General features: G+C 42.9%; 2 protein-coding genes across 4 annotated transcripts; one reads left to right on the top strand and one right to left on the bottom strand.

Moving 5' to 3' along the window:
- Positions 1-6446: 6446 nt before the first annotated feature.
- Positions 6447-21446, bottom strand: osgepl1 (O-sialoglycoprotein endopeptidase-like 1). Of its 3 annotated transcripts, XM_084311016.1 has the most exons (8): positions 21067-21446; positions 20586-20973; positions 18345-18443; positions 15643-15847; positions 13424-13572; positions 12608-12738; positions 12139-12210; positions 6447-6905 (listed from the first exon to the last, which is right to left on the bottom strand). In XM_084311016.1, exons 1-8 carry the CDS (start codon positions 21276-21278, stop codon positions 6821-6823), a joined length of 1341 nt encoding a protein of 446 aa, XP_084167142.1. In that variant the 5' UTR covers positions 21279-21446; the 3' UTR covers positions 6447-6820. The 3 variants fall into 3 exon arrangements, 2 of the variants coding, with proteins under 2 accessions (XP_084167142.1, XP_084167143.1); XR_014619519.1 differs by lacking the exon at positions 12608-12738; XM_084311017.1 differs by lacking the exon at positions 18345-18443.
- Positions 21447-22052: 606 nt separating this feature from the next.
- On the top strand, positions 22053-23379 carry adat3 (adenosine deaminase tRNA specific 3). The gene has a single exon (XM_084309503.1). It carries the CDS (start codon positions 22112-22114, stop codon positions 23165-23167), a length of 1056 nt encoding a protein of 351 aa, XP_084165629.1. The 5' UTR covers positions 22053-22111; the 3' UTR covers positions 23168-23379.
- Positions 23380-23476: the final 97 nt, after the last annotated feature.

Here is a 23476-nt window from a genome sequence, read left to right as displayed (position 1 = left end):
CTGACAAGAACAAGTTACAGGTTGAAAAAACCCTCAGCTCAGAACTAGGCAAAATCTGCATATGGCTCGCTGATAACAAACTATCATTACACATGGGCAAAACAGAGTCCATTCTCTTCGGTTCAAATAACAAACTCAGCAAGACCGACGGCTTCTCAGTTACAGTGGGTGACAATATTGTCACAAGGAAAGAAGATATTACCTACCTGGGTTCCATCCTAGAGGCAAATCTTTCCTGTGACAAAATGGCATCCAATGTAATAAAAAAAGTCAACCAACGAACACGATTCTTGTACCGGATCTCCTCACTGGTAAACAAGAACACCCTGAAGACTCTAGCAGGAGCACTCATTCAAGGGTACTACGACTATGCTTGCACCTCATGGTACCAAAGCACCTCAAAGGCGCTAAAAACAAAATTACAAACATCTCAAAACAAACTGGTCAGACAAAACAACACTGGCCCCTGTAAATATCCTAACCCAACCCCCTCCAATGTACAGTCATTTACCTAGTATGGTTTTGTCAATAGTTCAATGTACAATTGTGTTTGTTTGTACAGTGTCTCCTCCCCCCCCCCCCCAATGTACAGTGTTACTTGTTTATACAGTGTGCCCCCCGCCCCCCCCCCCCCCCCCAACCACCTCCAATGTAAATTACCCAGTATGGTTGTCAATATCCCAATGTACCCAACCCCCCCCACCCAACCTCCTCCAATGTACAGTTTCTACGTCAAATGTATATACTCCCTTTTCTTGACTCCTTCTGTATCACAAAAAGTACTGTATTTGCAAATCTGGTATGTCATAAATGTATAGATGTAGCAGTACTGACTATCTGTATGTCATGTATGTCATATATGTCTATATGAATTGAAAATGGGGGACCCTGATGGAAACAAGACAAACGTCTTTCTCAGGTCTGCATCCCCTTAACAATTGTATGTATTGAGCCGTACTGTATTGTACCCATTCTGCAATCTGTTAAATAAAGTTTTCATTCATTCATTCATACTGCTTGACCTTACTCCTAGAACCCACCTCACCCCTACCCACTTTGACAACCTAGGATGGCTTAGAGTAGACGACAGAGTACAGCAACTTGCAATGGGCCTGGTCTACAAGATACACTACACGACCAAGGTACCCATGTACATGACAAAATACTTCCCAAAGGTCAGTGAATACCACGATCACAACACCAGAGGGAGCTCCACAAATCATGTTAAACCCAGATTCGGCTCAAACAAGGGACTAAACACGTTTCGCAATTATGCCACATCAATGTGGAACGCCCTACCCAAAGCTGTAAAGGAATGTGAATCACTACCCACTTTCAAAAACACTCTCAAAAAACACCTAAGGGAGACTGCAACTCGAAACTGGCCCCTGTAAATGTCCGAACACAACCCCCTCCAATGTACAGTAAATTACCAAGTATGGTCTTGTCAATAATCCAATGTACAGTGTTGTTTGTACAGTTGTACAGTGTCCCCCACCCACCCCTCCTACCCAACCCCCCCCCCCCCCACTCCTACCCAACCCCCCCCCCCCCCCCCCCCCCCCACTCCTACCCAACCCCCCCCCCCCCACCCACCCAACCACCTCCAAGGTACAGTCCCCCCCCACCCCCACCTACCCAATCCAATGTACAGTTTCTACGCCTAATGTATATACTCTTTTCTTTCTGGACTCTTTTTGTATCACAAACAGTACTGTAATTGCAAATCTGGTATGTCATAAATGTATAGATGTAGCAGTACTGTCTATCTGTATGTCATGTATGTCATATATGTTACGATGAATTGAAAATGGGGGACCCTGATGTAAACAAGACGAAAGTCTTTCTCTGGTCTGCATCCCCTTAACAATTGTATGTATTGAGCTGTACTGTACTGTACCCATTCTGCAATCTGTTAATAAAGTTTTCATTCATTCATTCATTCATCAGAATATAGAGAGGTAGGTCATGCTCATAGAGGATCATCAGTATAGAGAGGTTGGTCATGCTGACATGGTAGAGGAGGATCATCAGTATATGGAGAGGTAGGTCATGCTGACATGGTAGAGGAGGATCATCGGTATATGGAGAGGTAGGTCATGCTGACATGGTAGAGGAGGATCATCGGTATATGGAGAGGTAGGTCATGCTGACATGGTAGAGGAGGATCATCAGTATATAGAGAGGTTGGTCATGCTGACATGGTAGAAGAGGATCATCGGTATGAGAGGTTGATCATGCTGGTAGAGGCGGATTATCAGTATATGGAGAGGTAGGTCATGCTGACATGGTAGAGGAGGATCATCAGTATATGGAGAGGTAGGTCATGCTGACATGGTAGAGGAGGATCATCGGTATATGGAGAGGTTGGTCATGCTGACATGGTAGAGGAGGATCATCAGCATATGGAGAGGTTGGTCATGCTGGCTGGTAGAGGATCATCAGTATATGAAGAGGTTGGTCATGCTGACATGGTAGAAGAGGATCATCAGTATGAGAGGTTGATCATGCTGGTAGAGGCGGATCATCAGTATATAGAGAGGTTGGTCATGCTGACATGGTAGAGGAGGATCATCAGTATAGAGGTTGGTCATGCTGACATGGTAGAGGGGGATCATCAGTATATGGAGATGTTGGTCATGCTGGTAGAGGAGGATCATCAGTATATAGAGGTTGGTCATGCTGACATGGTAGAGGAGGATCATCAGTATAGAGGTTGGTCATGCTGACATGGTAGAGGAGGATCATCAGTATATGGAGAGGTTGGTCATGCTGGTAGAGGAGGATCATCAGTATATAGAGAGGTTGGTCATGCTGACATGGTAGAGGATCATCAGTAAATAGAGATGTTGGTCATGCTGACATGGTAGAGGAGGATCATCAGTATATGAGAGGTTGGTCATGCTGACATGGTAGATGAGGATCATCAGTGTATGGAGAGGTAGGTCATGCTCGTAGAGGATTATCAGTATAGAGAGGTTGGTCATGCTGACATGGTAGAGGAGGATCATCAGTATATAGAGAGGTTGGTCATGCTGGTAGAGGAGGATCATCGGTATATAGAGGTTGGTCATGCTGACATGGTAGAGGAGGATCATCAGAATATAGAGAGGTAGGTCATGCTCATAGAGGATCATCAGTATAGAGAGGTTGGTCATGCTGACATGGTAGAGGAGGATCATCAGTATATGGAGAGGTAGGTCATGCTGACATGGTAGAGGAGGATCATCGGTATATGGAGAGGTAGGTCATGCTGACATGGTAGAGGAGGATCATCGGTATATAGAGAGGTTGGTCATGCTGGTAGAGGAGGATCATAGGTATATAGAGGTTGGTCATGCTGACATGGTAGCGGAGGATCATCAGTATATAGAGAGGTTGGTCATGCTGACATGGTAGAAGAGGATCATCAGTATGAGAGGTTGATCATGCTGGTAGAGGCGGATTATCAGTATATGGAGAGGTAGGTCATGCTGACATGGTAGAGGAGGATCATCAGTATATGGAGAGGTAGGTCATGCTGACATGGTAGATGAGGATCATCGGTATATGGAGAGGTAGGTCATGCTGACATGGTAGAGGAGGATCATCGGTATATAGAGAGGTTGGTCATGCTGGTAGAGGAGGATCATCGGTATATAGAGGTTGGTCATGCTGACATGGTAGAGGAGGATCATCAGTATATAGAGAGGTTGGTCATGCTGACATGGTAGAGGAGGATCATCAGTATAGAGGTTGGTCATGCTGACATGGTAGAGGAGGATCATCAGTATATGGAGAGGTTGGTCATGCTGGTAGAGGAGGATCATCAGTATATAGAGGTAGGTCATGCTGACATGGTAGAGGAGGATCATCAGTATATGGAGAGGTTGGTCATGCTGGTAGAGGAGGATCATCAGTATATAGTAGGGGTGTAACGGTACGCGAATACGTACTGTACCGCCTCAATGTGGTCCTCCGGTACAGTACGCGCTGTGCACCGAACGATTGCAACGGTACGGAACCTTTTTTTGCGGAACATAAATCCCTCCGGCCCTAATATAACGTGCACAACTAACCGGATGTTGTTTGTTCATCCCACGCAACACGCAGCTATTAGCCTTAGTATGGCGAGTCAATACTAACCGACAAGCCAGAGCGAACTTTATCACGCATTTGAAACGGCATCACCCGAATGTGAATATCACTGGTACACGGAAGAAACAGATCCTAGTGCAAAGCCAGCTCCCTGTGGCATTCAAGCAGCATCTCGCTGTTAATTCAGACCGGGCCAAAGCAATAACAAACGCCATAGGCGTTTTTATAGCAGCAGATCTGAGACCATACTCCGCTGTCGAGAACACTGGGTTTAAGCACGTTAAAAGTAATATAGCCCCGCTACCTAGTTCCCTCTCGTCCGTATTTCAGCCAGCAAGTCATACCACCAGCTCTGTATAAACTAGCCCCTTTCGTGACTGTGATGCAAGCCCTGGCTGCCCCTGTATTCAAGCATCACAATCATGAAAGGGGCTATGTATAAACAAGCACACGCTAGTTGTCCACGACTTATCCTCCAAGGCATCTGCTATATAATAATCTTCAGATTTACTGTTATTAGTAGGTTACAGCAGTAAGCATTAGTTTGCTCAGTAAATTATGGCCAATTCGTTTTATATTGTTTAATAGTTAAATAAATAGATAAATGAAAAGCAATTTTTTTGTATTCCCCCCACTGTACCGAAAATAATACCGAACCGTGACTTCAAAACCGAGGTACGTACCGAACCGTAGATTTTGTGTACCGTTACACCCCTAGTATATAGAGAGGTAGGTCATGCTGACATGGTAGATGAGGATCTTCAGTATATAGAGAGGTTGGTCATGCTGGTAGAGGAGGATCATCATTGTTTGTCTTGGCAAAAAAGCCATCGGGAGAGCCAAGTGCATGAGGCGAGAGGGGGTAATGCATGAGTTCTTGGAGGTTGATGGGCATATCCAGATCCAAAGTAGACCTTGAACGCCTGCCTCCTCCCAAGGTCTGTCTCATCCCACAAGTACAGCGAGTCAACTTCAGAGTTGCCTGCTACAAAAGAGCAGACCAGCCAATATTTGAGAGGCCCAAACCCTATGATCAGGATATGGGCTGGGAGAAGATGATGGATGAGGGGGTGTTAGAGCCTGTCTGGTCGGTTGGACCCATCCTCCCTCCTTCTCTTGTTGTGGTACTGGCCCAGAAAGCGGAGTTAGAAGAGCAAGAAGCTCTTAATAAGGAGGCAGATTATGCAAAACGTAACATGGATGAGGATGGAGATTACGAGTGTGATGAGGAGGAAGAGATGGAGATTGGAGAGATATACTTTGACAATCTCTTTGGCGATGATGATCATGATGATGATTAGTAGTTTAGGTTTGAATGTTGTGCCAACAGAGAATATGTACTGTAATAGTACTTTGTTTGAACCTTAACAAAACATATTTCACTGGATTTCAAATTGTATAGGAAAATGTGTTCATTTTTGTCTATGTAGGACAAATTTGTCTTTTCACATTAGTCTTCCACTTTTGGCCATGTTTACACAAAATCTATAATATTCAGGGCATAACGGCATGGAGACAATCTTTATTACAATATTATTTCCAATATTAACCTAAATCAATCTCGTCCAATGCACTATTTTAGTAAAAAGGGAAAATAGAGATGAGATATACGTTTTTTTGCTTTTTCTGCCCTGAAATTTAACCAAGATGTGTTTGAATCTTAAAAATAACAATTGTACTGAATTCCTTGGGTCAAACTTGTTTGGGAAATGTTTTAATTTGTCTCTATATGTTGTTAACTTCAAAAGTGATGCCGTTTTCTTTTTCTTATTTTTCAGGTTTTGGTACTTCAGGATGGGTGTAATAAAGGGTTAAAAATAAACCCCATGGGACATTATTCCAACCTGTTACCAGTCAGAATCTTAAAATATACACTTCAAGGATTAAGAAAAAACAGGTGGTGGAAAAAAATCCACCCTATGCAGGTGGACCTATGTTTCCAGTAAAGATCTGGCGTTTCAAACTAAGTCTGAGATCATACATAGCAGAATAGCAGAAACAAGTGTGTGTATACAATGAAATAAAAACATTGAATGTATTATTTAACACGTTTTTGTGGACAGGTGTCAGTGTCCTGTTTTGTATGTTCTGTTTACTATTACATAAATTTTCTCCTAAAACTTCAAGCGTTTTCTACCTTGCAAACATCCATGTTTTAATTCCTGAACTCCTAAACGTCACTTACTAGGAGTAAGTGATAAATCAACCCAAATATAAAAATGTTATGTTACAAAATGTAAATATAATTGCATGCAAAATAAATTGTTGTGGTTTCAGATACATCCCTTTTATAAAAAAAGAAATTGCAGTTCCATGTCAGTCAAATAGATATGGTAAGAAAAATAGTCAGGGTCAAAGTGCAAAGACACACGATTTTATTTTATTCAAAACCCCAACCTTCATTGAAATTGCTACATGCAATAGTAATATTTTCTGACACAATGAAGTGTAAAACGGAAAAAACTTTTTCTTTAAAGTGCCAATCTCGAATATCTCTATTTAATACATGTTTGTCAAGTCGCAATCTATGGCAGGATGAGGTGACACAATGGTGAAAGAGCCTATGGCCCACTGATGAGAGACCTTGCCTATGCAGCATTACCAAGTATTATAAATTGGGTGTTCGTGGCCACATTCCCGGGAAAATATCTCACTTAAAATATGTAAATAAAGTATGACCAAAGCTTGGCTCAAACGGGCCAAAAGGTGAACAACAAATAGTATGAGTCCATTATCCTCAGTATCAGTCCATTATCCTCAGCTTCAATGGTGGTACCTTGATTGCAGCCTCATTTACCTCTGCTGTGATGTCAACACCCAGTGGAGCCCTAGAACAAAATATGTATCAAATGGCTATTAAGAATTGCATATTAAACAAGACGACAGTCAAAATGAAAGGGAATTAATTTTGGACCCCTAGCTCCATTTCCTTCTTACTAACAATGTTGTCAATTGGTGCAGTCCTTTCTCCGCACAATCCCTTCTGTTCTTCATATTGTATACCTGCATCTCTGGCTGGTTAGCACAAAACTAACATCAAGTAATGGGGTCAGTCTGTACAAGCCCTGAAAATAAATGCTGAAACCTATTCCACAGTGCACCCAAAGTAAAGAGATTTGTTTTGGAGTATGTTTAAAAGGGACACTTCACCAAAAAACAAAGCTGATTTATTTTACACATAATCTCACACACATCCAAAAACTCTAGTTTTGCACACATTCATTTAGTAACAGTTATTTGGAGACAGTAAATGAGTTTGAATATGGCCACAATATCGGTATATCGGTAAAAAAGCCAATATCGAACATCCCTACTTAAAACATATCAAATATAATAGCAATAGATCTAAATAACACAGTGGTCGTCAATGAGTTGCTTCCAGTCAACATGCATGAAACAGATAATTTTTTCATACATACATTTCCATTTTATACCGTGATGAATATCAATATATTTCTAGAGCGTTCTGTCTCATCTCAATAAACCCCAGCAAATCAAGCTTAAATGTATTTCCTTAGAAATCGTGCCATTTGTCGCTTGATTTATGAATCGTTTTCAAATAAACGCTAGATTATCGCTATTATATGTGTACTTATGCACGAAGAGCAGCGGGGTCTGAAAATCGGTTCTCCGTACTTTGGTCGGCACAAACCTCACACACGCTCCGATGGTGGTGATAGTAGGAACATCTGATTACCCCAAGACTCGTAACATAAAAGCCTTACCTCACATCTGATGTCATGCAAAAAGATGAATCCAATTCCTGATTGCCATTCCAAATATTGGTCGCGTTTATTGATCCAACATTATATCCAAAAACACATAGATCCACGCTGCTCCCAGTCCCCACAGTCAATGCAATAGTATCCAGCTGCATCTACCTGCGTTGTGATGTCATTTCCTGCCGTGTCATGTCATGTAATTACCTGCCAGGTGTATTTAACTATCACCTTGAATGTATTTCCAGTGCTAGCCATATCACTGAAGAAGGACATTGTCCGAAACATGTCTGCTTTTTATTCAGGCTGCCATTAAAAAACATTGAACCTGTGAGTGCTGGTCCGGCTACCCTGCTTTTTGATATACTGAACTTTATGGGATTACAGCACCCAGTGTGAGAACTTGTGAGCGCAGTCTAACTTGACTATATATATCGCTAATAAAAGAAATATGGATTAAAACCTGGGATTTCTCAGGTTTGGCGCCCAGAGCATGGCGAGTTAACCCGGACTATCTCGGGTTTGGCCTCCAGTGAGTTAACTCTGCTGTTACTTCCACTCCTACGTGGTCCATTGATGATCCAGCCGACTCTTGTTCTGACTGCGTATGGTCCTTCATCTTGGCTGTTGATCAGCTCCCATGGTTCCATTACTTTTGCTGCATCGGTTCCGATGAGCAAATCCACATCTGCATTCAAGTCGTGCAGCTTTATGTTACTCAAGTAAGGCCATTTTTCCCACATCATCCTGTCGTGGAATGTTCACACGTGACACTGGCATAGCTCTTTGGGTTAAGACATTGGGCAATTCAATAAAATCCTCCATATCCATGCCAGACACTTCCAAGTGAGACAATACATTGGTGCTCACAATCTTCTCTTGCCCCATTGTTCGTAATAGAATATTGGCTGGCTTGCCACTTAGCCCCAGTCTCTTTGCCAGGTTATGAGTGCAAAAAGTACCGGAACTCCCCGGATCCAAAAATGCATATGTCTGCACAACTGTCACTCATTTGGCTTTTCACTTGAACTGCAACAATTGAAAACACAGCATTGTCCTCATCTCCGGCCCCTATATGGCCACATGTTTGAGACTGACCAGATGTTACACTCAGATGGCTCACAGGTTCTTGTGCTTCATTAAAAAGGTGTACTTATACCCTTCTGCTCAATGTGAAGGACTGATGGATGCTTTTGCTGACACACACTGCAATCCAATCAACTCCTGCAGTCTTTGCTTATGTGTCCAAGCCTGCTTGCCTCAATGAGTACCGCCCTGTAGCTCTCACCTCCATAGCCATGAAGTGCTTTGAGAAGCTAGTAAAGGGCTACATCTGCTCCTCCCTCCCCATCAACCTGGACCCCCTGCAATTTGCATACCGCCCCAACAGGTCCACGGAGGACGCCATAGCCCATGTGCTGCACACAGCAGCATCACACCTGGACAAGAGGAAGGGGAACTGAGAATGCTATTCATTGACTACAGCTCGGCATTCAATACCATAGTCCCCTCCAAACTCATAGCCAAGCTCAGGGACCTGGGCTTGAACTATGACCTCTGCCAGTGGGTCTTGGACTTCCTGACGGGCAGACCCCAGGTGGTGAGAGCAGGCAACTGCACATCCTCATCCATCACCCTCAACATAGGGGCCCCCCAGGGCTGTGTTCTGAGTCCCCTCCTCTACTCCCTGTACACACACGACTGTGTGGCTCAGCGGAGTAACAACACAATCATCAAATTTGCTGACGACACAGTAGTGGTGGGCCTGATCTATGCAAACGACGAGAGGGCCTACCTGGAAGAGGTCAAGGTCCTGGCGGCAGGGACGTGCACAGGACTTTAGAAAGGCAGGTGCCCAAAAGGAGAAAAGGGCATCAATTATTAAATGCAATGCGAGCGCGCATAGCGCACAAGCCCGATTTTTGGGGTTAATACAAGCCTGCAAACTACCTGGCGTTCTATCGCCATGCTCTAAGACAAACTCTAACCTTAACCAACTTTGAAAGAGTGCCTAAGCTTAACCGTCGAAAGAACTTGCCGTCACGCTCTAAGACAAACTCTAACCTGAACCTACTTCGAAGAGTGGCTAGGCTTAACCAGTGTAGAAACTGACGTCGGCCAAACAGAGAGCGTCTGCCAGAAATGCGGCTACGGAAAGTATACAGGCGTCTGGCAGCGCGCGTAAATAATAGGTCCTTGCAGGAGAGGGGTAGGGGCATTTATCTCTCTTTTTTTTTTTTTTATAAACAACGTTTTTTATTCAAAGATTACATTTACATTCATATCTTGCATACAGATGTCATGTCCTTTGTTTTTTCCTTTGTTTTTTCCTTACTGAATATCCCTCCCTCCCCACCCAGAAAAATAAAAAAGACAGTACAAAAGTAAATAAATACATACAAAATAAAATAAGACAAATACAAAATGTGACATTAGGATCCACTTTAACAGCAATATGGTACTCTTAAAGGATAAGTATATTTGCTATGGATATAATGAAACATAAGTGCAACTCCAGGTCCGATACACAAGCCAGGTCGTATGACCCTAAATACGTGAGGTGGGAGATTAAATAAATACACGCCTACTGTCCCCAACAACCCCAATCAACAGGTAAGCCCACTCAGTGAAAACTGTCCCCCCCCCTACATGGCACTATCTCTCTTTCTTTACCTAATATTTAGATTCTATCATGACATCTTTCATTTGGAAGGGCAGGGCAGTCTATCTATATGTGCAACAGTAAAAAGAAATTAAAAAAGGGGCATAAAAAGGGCACTTTCTAATGAAAAATGAAAAAGGCAGGTGCCCGGGCACCCCTTCACGTCTATGTGTGCACGTGCCTTCCTGGCGGGATGGTGCCAGGAGAACAGCCTCTCCCTGAACGTCAGCAAAACAAAGGAGATGATTGTGGACTTCAGGAGGTCGGGGGTCAAGGACTACAGCCCCCTCAGCATCGACGGGGCACCGGTTGAGAGAGTCAACAGCTTTAAGTACCTCGGAGCCTACATATCCGAGGACTTGACATGGACCACACACATTGACAGTGTTGTGAAGAAGGCACGACAACGCCTCTACTTCCTCAGGCGCCTAAGGAAGTTCCAAGTCAGTCAGAAGATCCTTAAGAACTTCTACTCATGTACAATAGAGAGCATCCTGACTGGCAACATCACCTCCTGGTTTGGGAATAGCACTGCACAAGACCGAAGCAGACTACAAAGAGTGACACGTTCAGCCGAACGCACAATTGGAGGGGGGCTCCCCACCCTCCAGAACATTTACAACAAGCAGTGCAGGGGCAAGGCTAAGAGAATCATTAAAGACTCCAGTCACCCGAACAACTGCCTCTTTGAACTGCTGCGGTCAGGCAAGCGATACCGGAGTCTCAAGGCGAGCACAGAAAGACTCAGAAGAAGCTTCTATCCCCAGGCCATCAGGCTGCTCAACGAACAATGAACACTACACAACAACAACCATCAAACGCACATAGCACACACATCCACACGCACACACTCACTTTAAACAAACACACTGTAGCACCCACTCCCCACACTTTATAGCACACACTCACTTTAAACAAACACACTGTAGCACCCACTCCCCACACTTTATATTTATTGATGAAGGATTGCACTACAACTCGTACACCTTACTGTAAATTGTACCTAAATTGTACCTCATCCCATTTCTGCTTTGCACTATATAGTATTGTACATTAGTACACTGCATAGTATTGTATATTATATGGTAACTCAGTTACGTCTATTCTGCATCGAACATTGTACATATGTCTATACTGAACACTGGGACCTCATTTTCTACTTCTAATTTACATGCTATACTATGTTATTTGATACTATCTTGTCTAGCACAGTCTCAGGAGCGTAACAGTAAGAAGCATTTTGTATGAAAGTATTCTGTACTTCTGTATGACAACTATTAAAGAAACTTGAAACTTGAACTTGAAACATCATAATGTTCCTGAGGTTTGATGGCATGTCCAACTCATTCATGTGCATGATTCTCTGTGTTAAATTAGAGCATTCTCGCAAGAACAGAGAAAATGATTGCAGTGATTTTACTCAAGCTCCCACATTAACCTTTAAGTAATGTTTGAGTCGTTACATCTACTTTCAGGCAAACACTGAACCCCTGGTTCTGAAATGACTTCTACTAGTGGCAAAGATAAGCATAACTTTTTAATTATTTTGAATAAATATAGTTTGGTTTTAATCCGTGTTTATGTATTAAAAATCCTACAGAAGAATTGTTCAATTGGTGTGCCAATTCACCTTTCCTGTGAGATTTTACATGAAATGCCTGGTGTTTAGCTTAGACTTACTTTGGCTCATATTTCACATCCTCATTGTGAGACAGTATTCCCTTTCCTTCTCTCAGTCGCTCAACACCATTCCTGAAGAGAAAAGAAAAGGCTTGGCGTAAATGGACAATGGACTCCAAATCAGGGTAGAATCTCTAAATCTACCCGCTTTCATTGACTAATCAAATTGATCTCAAACCCCAGCCTCTTGATCCTCCAATCACAACGGTTGCTTCCCTCTGACCAGTTGTGATTGGAGGATCAAGAAAAGAGGGCAGGGTTCAGATAGGTCAATTATTTCAATAAAAAACATTTCGACCCTTTGCAAATTACTGGGGGGGGGGGGGGGGAGTTGTGATGCTAGAGGGCTGCCTAAGATTTTCAAAACAAATGCAAAATGAGACAAATAATTGAAAGCAGCTGAAAATGTCCGATTAGACAGGGCAATGGAATCATCAACTATGAAAGGCCAGCCCTCATCATAACACACCATGCGATCATCACTCCGTTGTCAGTGCAGAACTTGGCAGGAGGACAAAACAGACATAGTTCTGTGGCCTCTGTGACAATCATTAAAGTATTCCTGATGTACTGGTTACTGGCAACTCCTCCAGACACCACCTGGAAGACAAAGGGTCTCTGATGAATGCTTGGCGTGCCACCACCATTGACCATATTCACACGGCGGCCATTTTGCTCTTATGTCATGCTCGGGTTTCCACCCTGTTGCCCTTGTGAATATGGTCAATAATTACCACATTATATCTTGTGATGATGAAACAAGAACAGCTAGGGTGTTTTCATTGAGATTTCTTTTAGATGAGAAACTCTCAAAGAACAGCTTCTTAACGCTATGTTTTTGGACTGGATTATGTCAAGTTTAAAAGGAGCGTACATTAATGAACAATTGACCTATCTCAAGCCCCACCCTCTTTTCTTGATACATTTCTTAGCAATGCTAGTGCAAATCGGTGTGCATTGAATGCATTTCATTCAAATCCTTTTGAGACATTCTATCACTCATTCATAGTCATTAAAGTGTATGGAAGTCAACATTAATGTTGCTTTCAATATTGTGAGCACTAGCATTGCTAACAAATGTCAAAAGGAGGTGGGTGGCAATTTCTCAGCAATAAAAATAAAAAGGAATGAAACATTTTGAATGCCCCAAGTGTATGCTTGGTTAGTAGTCAATCATAGTTATAACAATCCTGAATTTGATTTAAAATAAAAATCATCTTTATGGAATACTAAAAAGGATAAATGCATGTATAGTTAGCATTAGCGATAACATTAACTCACTTACCAAGGTGGGATTGCATGAAGGCAGAAGGCCCTTTGCCTTACAGAACAAGATGGCACGGTGTGTTCGCTTTGCAAGGTGAGAGGCCACTGTGTGTTGAGTAGCAGCTGCTATGTCATTCACGCATGACAACAGAGTCCCCTGCTCTACACCTAGAACAGAAGCATAAAGTTCTTTGATGAATTTCTGTTGATTGATTGATTGAAAACTTTAATGAACAGATTGCAGAATGGATACAGTACAGTACAGCTCAATACACACAATTGTTTTTTTTTGATCCACTTTTTCTCCCATTTTTCTATATTTTTCTCCCATCCCAATTTCATATCATCCAATTCAACCCTCCCCTGTCACGGACGCTGTTTCTTGCCTCCCACAAGCCGGCTGCAATGTGGACTAAGTCATACATAGCACAAGTCCCCTCCGGTACTTGAGGTAACAGCAGTCGCATCTTTTCACCTGCGCAGCTCGATCTCTCAGTGGCGAGGAGTAACGCGTGGGAGGCTCACGCTGCCCCCGACACTTCCTGATTCTAGTGCGCAGGCGCACCAACCGACCTGTAGGAGTCGCTGTCCACAATGCCCGATCCCCACCCATCAGTTTCCCACCCCCTAATACGGCCAATGTGTATTAGTACGGACGACCAGCTAAACTGAAAGCAAATGTGGAGCGCTGGGCTCGAACTGACGAGCCCAGCGTCTCCAGCATTTCGTGGCGAGCGCCTTGCCCACTACGCCACGTAGCCGCCCCAATACACACAATTGTTAAGGGGATGCAGACCAGAGAAAGACTTTCATCTTGTTTACATCAGGGTCCCCCATTTTCAATTCATAATGACATTTATAACATACATGACATACAGATTGTTAGTGAGGTAATTTAGTTAGGGCTAGTGCATATATATTTTAACAGTTTTACAGGATGGTGCATCGATCAGGACATGAAGGAAGGTGAGGAGATGTATATTTCCTTTTGTGGAATTCTTGTCCATCAGGGTTTAATTTCTTTCTGCCAATATCCAGTTGTCATCACATTTAGTTTTATATCATTGACTTCTAACAATCTGAATCTTACAGGATGGATCCCACATAAATGAAATAATTATTCAAGTTAACGTTCACTTTCAACGAGTACGGACTGAACTTCAACTCTCTAATGTACTATCTTATTACTCGCGGGTCGCGAGCCACACACAACAAGACAACCGGCGTCTTAAAGGGACAGTCTCTTAAATCTCCCAGCCTTTTGTACACAGATATACAGTACTGTTACATTTGTGACATACAAGATATGCAAATTTACAGTACTGTTAAACAGATCCTAACAGTAAATATATACATACGAGGGGGAGGGAACTGTACATTAGGAGGGGGTGGGTGTTACATTTTACAGTGGAATCAAATCCATCCAAACTGTATGGTTAAAAACCCAATGGTTGGTTCCCAACCTTTTTTCCTCTGGCCCTCCTGAATTTTTGTGACAATTATTTATAAACACACATTGCTTGTCAATTAGGCCCGAGTTGTACAGTGAAAACAGAGTTGCAGTGAACTGGTCTTAAACAAATGTGCCATGCCTGTGAGCCACCACTAGGGGAAGAGTGGCTAAGTGCGAGTTGCTGAATTACTGAATGAAGTGACATTGCATGTCATAGAGGTGCTTCACATCTAGAAATGACTGGATTACAATTTACCCATTTAGCATTTAGAGTCCTTGACTTTTCCAATATGATTTCTTTGCCTCACATTCTCTGAGGCTTCATGCTCCCACCCCCTTGAGATATTTGGAGCCACCCCAAGATGGTACCAGACCCCAAGGTTGGGAACCACTGACAAAAATAGACATAATGAGCAAATCAGATAATCAGCAATCAGATAGTTAAATATTGAAAATTGAAATAACACAGCCTGAAGGCTCACAGGGGGATACTGTTTAAAACAAGCACACATTCACAATAGCTGCGACCACAATTTTTTGTGGACCAGCCAACGACCACTGGTCACATATAAAAATAAAAATTAGATTTTTTACACTTAAACAATGAAAATGGCTTCTTATGAATTAAATTCAAACACAACATTGCTATCAAATCTCTAATGACCTAAAGACTGATGGCAAAAACCGTTCTTAAAGAATCAATTACATCAAAGGCTAGATAAAATAGATTTAAGATTCAACATCTATGAAATGCCATTTAATCATTAAACCTACATGTCTTTTACCTTCCTCCATCTCTTTTTTCCTTATGGCCATTGTAACCTGGTTCCGTAGGCCAGCGAAAGAGAAGTTACAGTCATAATGCTGTCCCATAGGTGGCTTGAAGTGGAATTTGGACCGGTCACCGTCCTTGGCGAGAAGCTCTATAGCTTGTCCCCCACTTAATGAAGAGCATCTTGGGTGTTTTAAGAGGGATAACCGCCTTGCAACCTGTGAATACACCAAAAAAGATCTCCTTTATGATCATAAATTCAATAAACCAACAAATCAATGTTACAGTTATCCTAGAAAATAAAGGTTTGGGTGTCCAGAGATGGTGTACCTATCAGGTGTATGTCTATCTTTTTTAAGCTCAAATAAAATGTTTCTATTATTTGACTCATGTATCAATGCACACAACTAGGGATGTCCGATATTACCGGCCTACCGATATTGGCATTAACACATTAATTGCCAAAAATGAAGATTGTCGTTTCTGTGCCCCAACCGTTCAGTGCCATAAACAAAGATTCTCGTTTCTGGGTTGTTTTTTGAATTTTTTAATACCCTATTTAATCTCAGGATGCTGTGTGTTGGCTGAAAAATGCATAGTGGGAATCCGAAGGTGCAGTACCGACCGCATCCTACCAGGCGGCGGTATCGAGCTACATTTCTAACACTGTATCCTGTGCTGTGGAATGACCCCATGTCTCCGATTTCATTTTTTGTTCTCGGGAAGCGGCACAGTTCAGCCGGTTACATCGAAGCCTGTCAACTATGCTTGATCCGTATGTTATGGTCGTTTATAACGTCGAGCAAATGGGGATTGGATCTACCAGATGGCGATCAAGAAATTGGAATATTCTTTTTGGATTACTTTCGGCCAAAGGTAAGAGCGTTTGACGTAAATTCTAGCTTGATCCTGCAATGCTTTCATAGCGATCGGGCTGTTACCCGGCGAATGCCGTTACTGACGCTTGAATAATCAGAAACGACCCCCGCCCCCTTTCATGCATTCATGATGGGACATAATACCGATAATGTGGACTTGAATCCGGAACAATAGGGGGTTCAGGCGAGGAACGCTAGAGTCTACAATGTAATCGATGTGTAGGGCTATTACTCAGCATTTCATGGATTACGATAGACCGCTCTAAAACCATACGTATGGATGAGAAAATTATTTCTTTTTTGCATCTTGACCGGAAGAAACCCAGTGTCAAATGACTATAGTACTGTATCCATAGCTATAATATAGAACATGGTTATAGCTCTACAAACAAGGTGATCGTTTACATGGGGTTAATGGCTGGCATGAGGTGCCAATGATGTATAAGAGGCGTGGCATTGGAAGTGTTAACCCTTTCCCCGCCAATAACGTCGTACAACGGGTTTCAAGTTAATGCAAATTCTGCCAATAACGGCGTACGACGTGATTCTGATAATTTCATATTTTCGCCATGGTATTCATATTTCACTCACGGAGCCTTGTCGGATGCTGTGTGAGCCAGCACAACTCTGCAACGCTTCAATACTGCCACCTGGTGGCTGATCGGCGAGTTGCAACCGGAAGTGGATCTCTTGTGATCCCGGTGCGTCTCCCTATTCTGTCCGGCCACTCGTTTATCGTCGCGGGACTCAATACACACACCGTGGATATGGATCTTTGCCATAACTCAATAATCTACATGATTTGGGCGTGTATTAGTAATATACAAACCGGAAATGGATCGCCTAGATCCCCACCACATAACTGGGATCCGTTTGCTCCACTCTCATCGCCCAACGGTACGAGGAGACTGACGTGAGTTTCAGCGTTTTTGTTTATCATTTTCGATACAAACTGCTCTGATCAATATATCACCCATACTACATGAAGCATCTAACGACTATCACGGAATTATAAACGACCCCCCCCCCCCCCCTCCGTTCACCCACGCATGATCAGTCATAACCCTTAGGACCATGTACAGTTGACATTTTTAATATAGCGTCGATCGGTATCAAACTGCATTTGATTATCTAATATATGCATTTGTGCCTATATCTCACGTTCTGGGAAATACTGCAGAAAACGATAAAAACATATTTATACTCTAGTCTAGACGGTATTTTCGTATGAATGTGTGAATGAAAAAGTAAAACGTTCCTACATCCTGAACGATAGATAATCGATGTTGAATGGGCCATAGTAATGTCAATTTAGCAATACAATTTAAAAAGTTATAGCCCTGCAAAGAAGGTGAACATCTCCATAGACTTACAGTGCTGGCAGAGATCAAACAGCGATGGATATAAGCGTGGCAGAGAATGGGTTAAGATGTAATATCGGAAATGATCGGTAAATTTGTTTACATTTATTTAAACTTTATTTACCCAGGCAATCAAGTAAGTACAAATTCTTATTTTATTTATTGTGAAAAGTATGCATAATGTTGTGTTAATTCCACGACAAGAGATATGTAATGTTAATTACCTGAAATGATTCCGTTATTTGGGGAAGGGGGGGGGGGGGGGGGGGGGACCCCGCATATATCGGTATCGGTTGATATCGGTAGCGGAAATTAAGAGTTGGACAATATCGGTATATCGGATATCGATAAAAAAGCCAATATCAAACATCTACACAAAATCGTTATTTACTTCCTATTTTTCATTCAGTCTGTGAGATGCTCGTTAGTTAAGATATGAATCACCTGGTGCTTATAATTACTAGTGACCAATATACCTTGTTACTGTATAAATAACGATGTTTTGGCTCCAGGGACAGTCTGGATGAAACTGTTCGGTTACCTTCGCCTAGTATCAAGTGCTGTCCAGAATGTCCCTAAATTTAAAATAGAGGTATATGAATGAATGAATGAATGAAAACTTTATTTAACAGATTGCAGAATAGGTACAATACAGTACAGCTCAATACACACAATTGTTAATTAATGAATACTCTTTTTGGGGGGTAAAGTAATAATTGTATTCTGAATCTTAAAAATGTTATCTATAGCACCTTTAAATTCACTCCTGATTAATTTCCTAATCCATTTTGTTCCAACAATTCATATATATTTTTTTGATCCACTTTTTCTCCTCCTGTTTTTCTGTGTTTTTCTCCCATCCCAATTTTTTGTCGTTATGCCAATTCCCCCCCTCCCCTTCCTGGTCGTTGCTCGCATGTGCCCCCCACTGGTCGGTCTAGGGAGCCCTGAAGTCTATCAGATGCTTCCTCCGAGACATAGGAGACAGCCAGCAGCATCTTTTCACCTGCCAGCGCAGACTCTCATTGGTGAGGTGTAACGTGTGGGAGGTCACACTACACTCACCATCTCCCTCCTTCGCTGTGCAGGCGCCCTGACCGATCTGTAGGAGTCGCTGTTTACAACGACCAGAATACCACCCCACCGGCTTCCCTCCCGCTGACTCTGCCAATTGAGCCAGTATGACCGCCGGCCAAGCCAGAGGCAACGCTGACAGCCGGATTCGATACCAGTGTCTCTCGCGTTGGTGACGAGTGCTTAGTCCGCTGCGCCACCCAGCCGCCCCATATCATGTCATTTATATAATCTATAGATGGTACTTATGGGATTTGAAAGATATTTCCTATTCAGGATTGTTTTAATTCTGTCTTTCTTTCTTTTCTAACTTAGACCTGTTCCCCTCTAGACTCAATGAATGCACCTATCTCAAACCCGCCCCTGTTTTCTTGATCCTCCAATCATGACTGTCGCTTTCCTCTGATGTTTGGAGGATCAAGAACAGAGGGTAGAGTTTGAGACATGGTGTAGGGGTGGGCTCTCTGTCAGGGTATCATAGCTTGGGATATGTGGTTATTTATGGATGGAATTCAAGTCCAGTGGCAGTCCCTAAGATTTAAATGAAATACATAATTCATTATCGTAATTATCCCCGGCATAAATAAATGCGAAACTACATGAAGTTAAATTTCATAAAAAGTGAACAGGAGGTCTATTTGTATTAAAAACAATATTGCTTTTCATTTAAATGTCTGGAAGAGCTCAAAAATAAAAACGTCAATTGATATTTCCGTCGCCTTTTTTTAGTTGATCTAAATGTGACTGAATGTGTTAAATGGGCACATAATATCGCCTCATATCGATCGCAGGCACCTGAATCGAATCGTATCGGCAGACTTTGTGATATCGGCAAATATCGTATCGTTGTCCAAAGAATCGATATCGTATCATATCATGATGAAACTGGTGATTCCCACCCCTATGTACATGTCTAAATACTTCCCAAAGGTCAGTGAATACCACCAGAGGGAGTTCCACAAATCATGTGCAACCCAGATTCGGCACAAACAAGGGACATTTCGCAATTATGCCACAACAATGTGGAACGCCCTACCCACAGCCGTAAAAAGATGTGAATCCCTACCCACATTCAAAACCGCTCTTAAAGAGCACCTACGGGAGGCTGCAATTCGAAACTGGCCACCGTAAATGTCCAACCCCCCCACCCCCTCCTAATAGACAGTCTCCTCCCCACCGTATGTATATATTTTCTCCCACCCACCCACCCACCCCCTCCTAATGTTCAGTCTCCTCCCCATCATATGTATATATTTTCTGTTAGGATCTCTGGGTAACAGTACTGTATATTTGCATATCGTATATGTCACAAATGTAACAGTACTGTATACCTGTATGTCATGTATGTCCCTATGCCACAAATGTCATGATGTCATGTATGTTGTGTATGTCATAAATGTCACTATGAATTGAAAATGGGGGACCCTGATGTAAACAAGACAAAACATCTTTCTCTGGTCTGCATCCCCGTAACTTTATAGGTGTGTATTGGGACCCCTGCCTCTCTGGAACCGCATGTAACAAAGCGGGCCAGATTGAAACCCACCAGAATGTTCTAGCCACCCTACTATCTGAAGTATTAAGATAAATACTAAGGGTGGAGTTACCCATTTGCCTTAAAAAAATTAAATAAGAGTTTGTACTTTGTCCATGGTGTCACCTGGAGCCTCATCCAGCGTTTGACCCAGGAGAAGGAAGTCGTCGATTCCTCTCGCCAGAGCCAGGAGTGAATGGCCGCCTGAAATCAGGAGAACCAGAAAGGGGAAGGGGACAGGATGCAACAACCTGACAGTCAAGGCATGGGCTTCCATGTGATGGATGGGGATGAAGGGTTTGCTGTGATGCCTCACAAAGCGCTGACTGAATTCCAGGCCGACGCCTAAGCTCAAGGCCAAGCCTGGCATCACTGTGGTGGCCACGGCCGAAAGCTGATTTGGGGTTACTCCACTCCTCTCCATAGCCTCCTGGACCACGCAAGCTATGTTTTCTTTGTGAAGCTGTTGTGCCACTATGGGGATAATGCCACCAGTCCTGCAACATTCAAGTAGGGGAGACATTCAAAGATCCCAAACTTAAGACAACGTTGACAAATACAGAGTGTAAAATAACAATGATCTGACCCACCTCAGATGCACTTCCTTCTGAGAACGCAGGGATTCTCCCAGGATTACACCTGTCTCGTCCATGACAGCAGCCCCTGTGTCGTCACAGCTTGTCTCAATGCCCAAAACGAGTCTAGCAGATGTCGCTTGTCCACGTGCAGAAATGCACGAAAGTTGGCGTCTTAACTGTGGCACCCTCTGCAAAAGTGGTGTTATGGCTTTTGATGTAAACATGGTGCTAACGTCAACTGTTTAATTAGCTCGATACGTTCACCTTGCTTCAGCTTGTGCTATGGAAATCTTACCAAAACAATGTTGCTTGTAATTTTACAATAGACCATAATCTCACATTAGTCTTCAGATATGAATATGAATTACATACACAAATTGCGAAGCGAATAAGCTCTGCTTCCAAGTTTGAGGACTGTGTCGCGTGTAAATAATTCCGACTACGAACAGCTACATGAAGCTAGACAGTGAATATATCAAAGCAAAACTGCCAAGAAATACCAGTTACATTTCCATGTTAATGAATGCAATGACATAATATTTACTGATATGATTTCCAACGGTTATGCAATCTTATCAGTAAGAAAGTTATGCATGTGTTACCAATGCTGTCCGTGCCTCGTTTCAGAGGATATTGTAATCAGTTGCACACAACGCATGCGCGTGTCGGTCCGCTGGAGCATCAACGAGCACGACTCAGGTTAGTCATTCATACAGTAAAGTTAAGTAGCTGTCTGTGTCTTTATTTATATGTAAACTACATTTATTTTTTAAAACAAACTAGTCGTTTTGTTTGTCTCACAGAAGAGCTCAACGTGCCATATCACAAGGATCTTTACCAACGCTGTTTCGCCGTAACAGCCAGTAAACTCATAACTAGTCGATAGGAAAACAAGTCGTTTGATTTTTTACTTTTCTATTTGTATGTATTTATCAGAAAACGAACGTTAGTCTGCTCTGATTGACAACTGATTAGCAGTTGCAAGGCATGATCTGTAAAATGTGGTTAATAATCCTGTTGTACTGCAATTGGCCAAATTCAGCAGCACCCTGAAGTAATGGAGCCACAGTCAAAACGAAGGAAGGAGTCCGAATACGACACTGGCCTTTGGGTGGCTTACCCTGTCCTGTCTGACAAGCAGTCCCAAGACACTGAGCTGATCAAGGCATTTGCTGCGCCAATCCTCAACAAGAAAGAGACTTCTCGTCTGGTCAAGGAGTTGCATTCACTCTACCCTTTACCTGGCCTTCAACACATCAAGAGAGTGCGGGCATGCAAGGATAAGAGTAGCCCTCACCCTCTGGAGGTCATTGTATGCCTCGTCAGTGACGTACCAGACATTGACTGTGGAACGGTGGCCAGTATAGACTCTCTATTGCCCTCAAATAGAGTTACACATGACGGATTAGGGGAGCCTTTCTTGGTTAAGGTCCCTGCATGCCCTCCTTTGACCAGACCTCAGTTTGAGCTAGCAAACGAGCACTGGCCCACGTCCTTTCATGAGGACAAGCAAGTGACTGTTGCCCTCAGAGGAGAGCTTTTCAGCCCGCCTCAGAAAGCCAAGATGCAAATGTACATGTTGTCTGCTTTGACTGCCGCTAGAGCAGGGCAGGAGATGGGCATGGCTGCTGTGGGGGCCGTGGTGGTTGACTCAAAGGCAGAACAAGTCATCGCAGTCGGCCATGACTGCAGAGGGGAACACCCGCTCCATCACGCGGTCATGGTCTGTATTGACCTCGTGGCTCGTGGACAGGGCGGTGGAGCCTACTCTTTTGAGAAGTTCCCCGCTTGCCAGTTTGCATTGCCCAGCTCAACAAGTGCCACTACACCAAGACTAAACGAGATCTCACAAAACACGCCCACTGCGGAGAACTGTGGCCTGCCGTACATATGCACCGGATACGACCTGTATGTGACCAGAGAACCTTGCGTTATGTGTGCCATGGCACTGGTCCACTCACGGATAGGCCGCGTCTTCTATGGGACTCCCACTGCTGATGGGGCCTTGGGGACCAAATATAAAATACACACACAGAAAGACCTCAACCATCGCTTTGAGGTTTATAAAGGAGTCTTGATGAAGCAGTGCGAGGAGCTTGAGTCTGAGAAATAACCGAGAAGAGTTAGCAGATTGACAGGGTAACAAAGAACACCTGCTAGTGTTTTACATTTGTGGGCCTGTAGTCAAATACTGTAATGCAATGAAACTATTGTGGGATCTGATGAAGTTAATTACCCTGCTCAAACTGAACAGACCTTTTTTATTTCTTTTACTCCATAGACCATTTTGCATGTAAATAAACGTTTGACAGTGTTGAATTATTCCATTGCTTCCGGTATGGATGTTTGAGGATGTGTCAGAAAAAGAGATGTAAACCTCTTGAGGGCACAAATGATTTAATGATGTTAGGAACAAGGACTG

Source organism: Notolepis coatsorum (assembly GCF_963971535.1).
Source record: "Notolepis coatsorum genome assembly, chromosome: 3".
In the NCBI taxonomy this organism is placed as follows: Eukaryota; Metazoa; Chordata; class Actinopteri; order Aulopiformes; family Paralepididae; genus Notolepis; species Notolepis coatsorum.
This window is presented reverse-complemented; position numbering and strand designations above follow the sequence as displayed.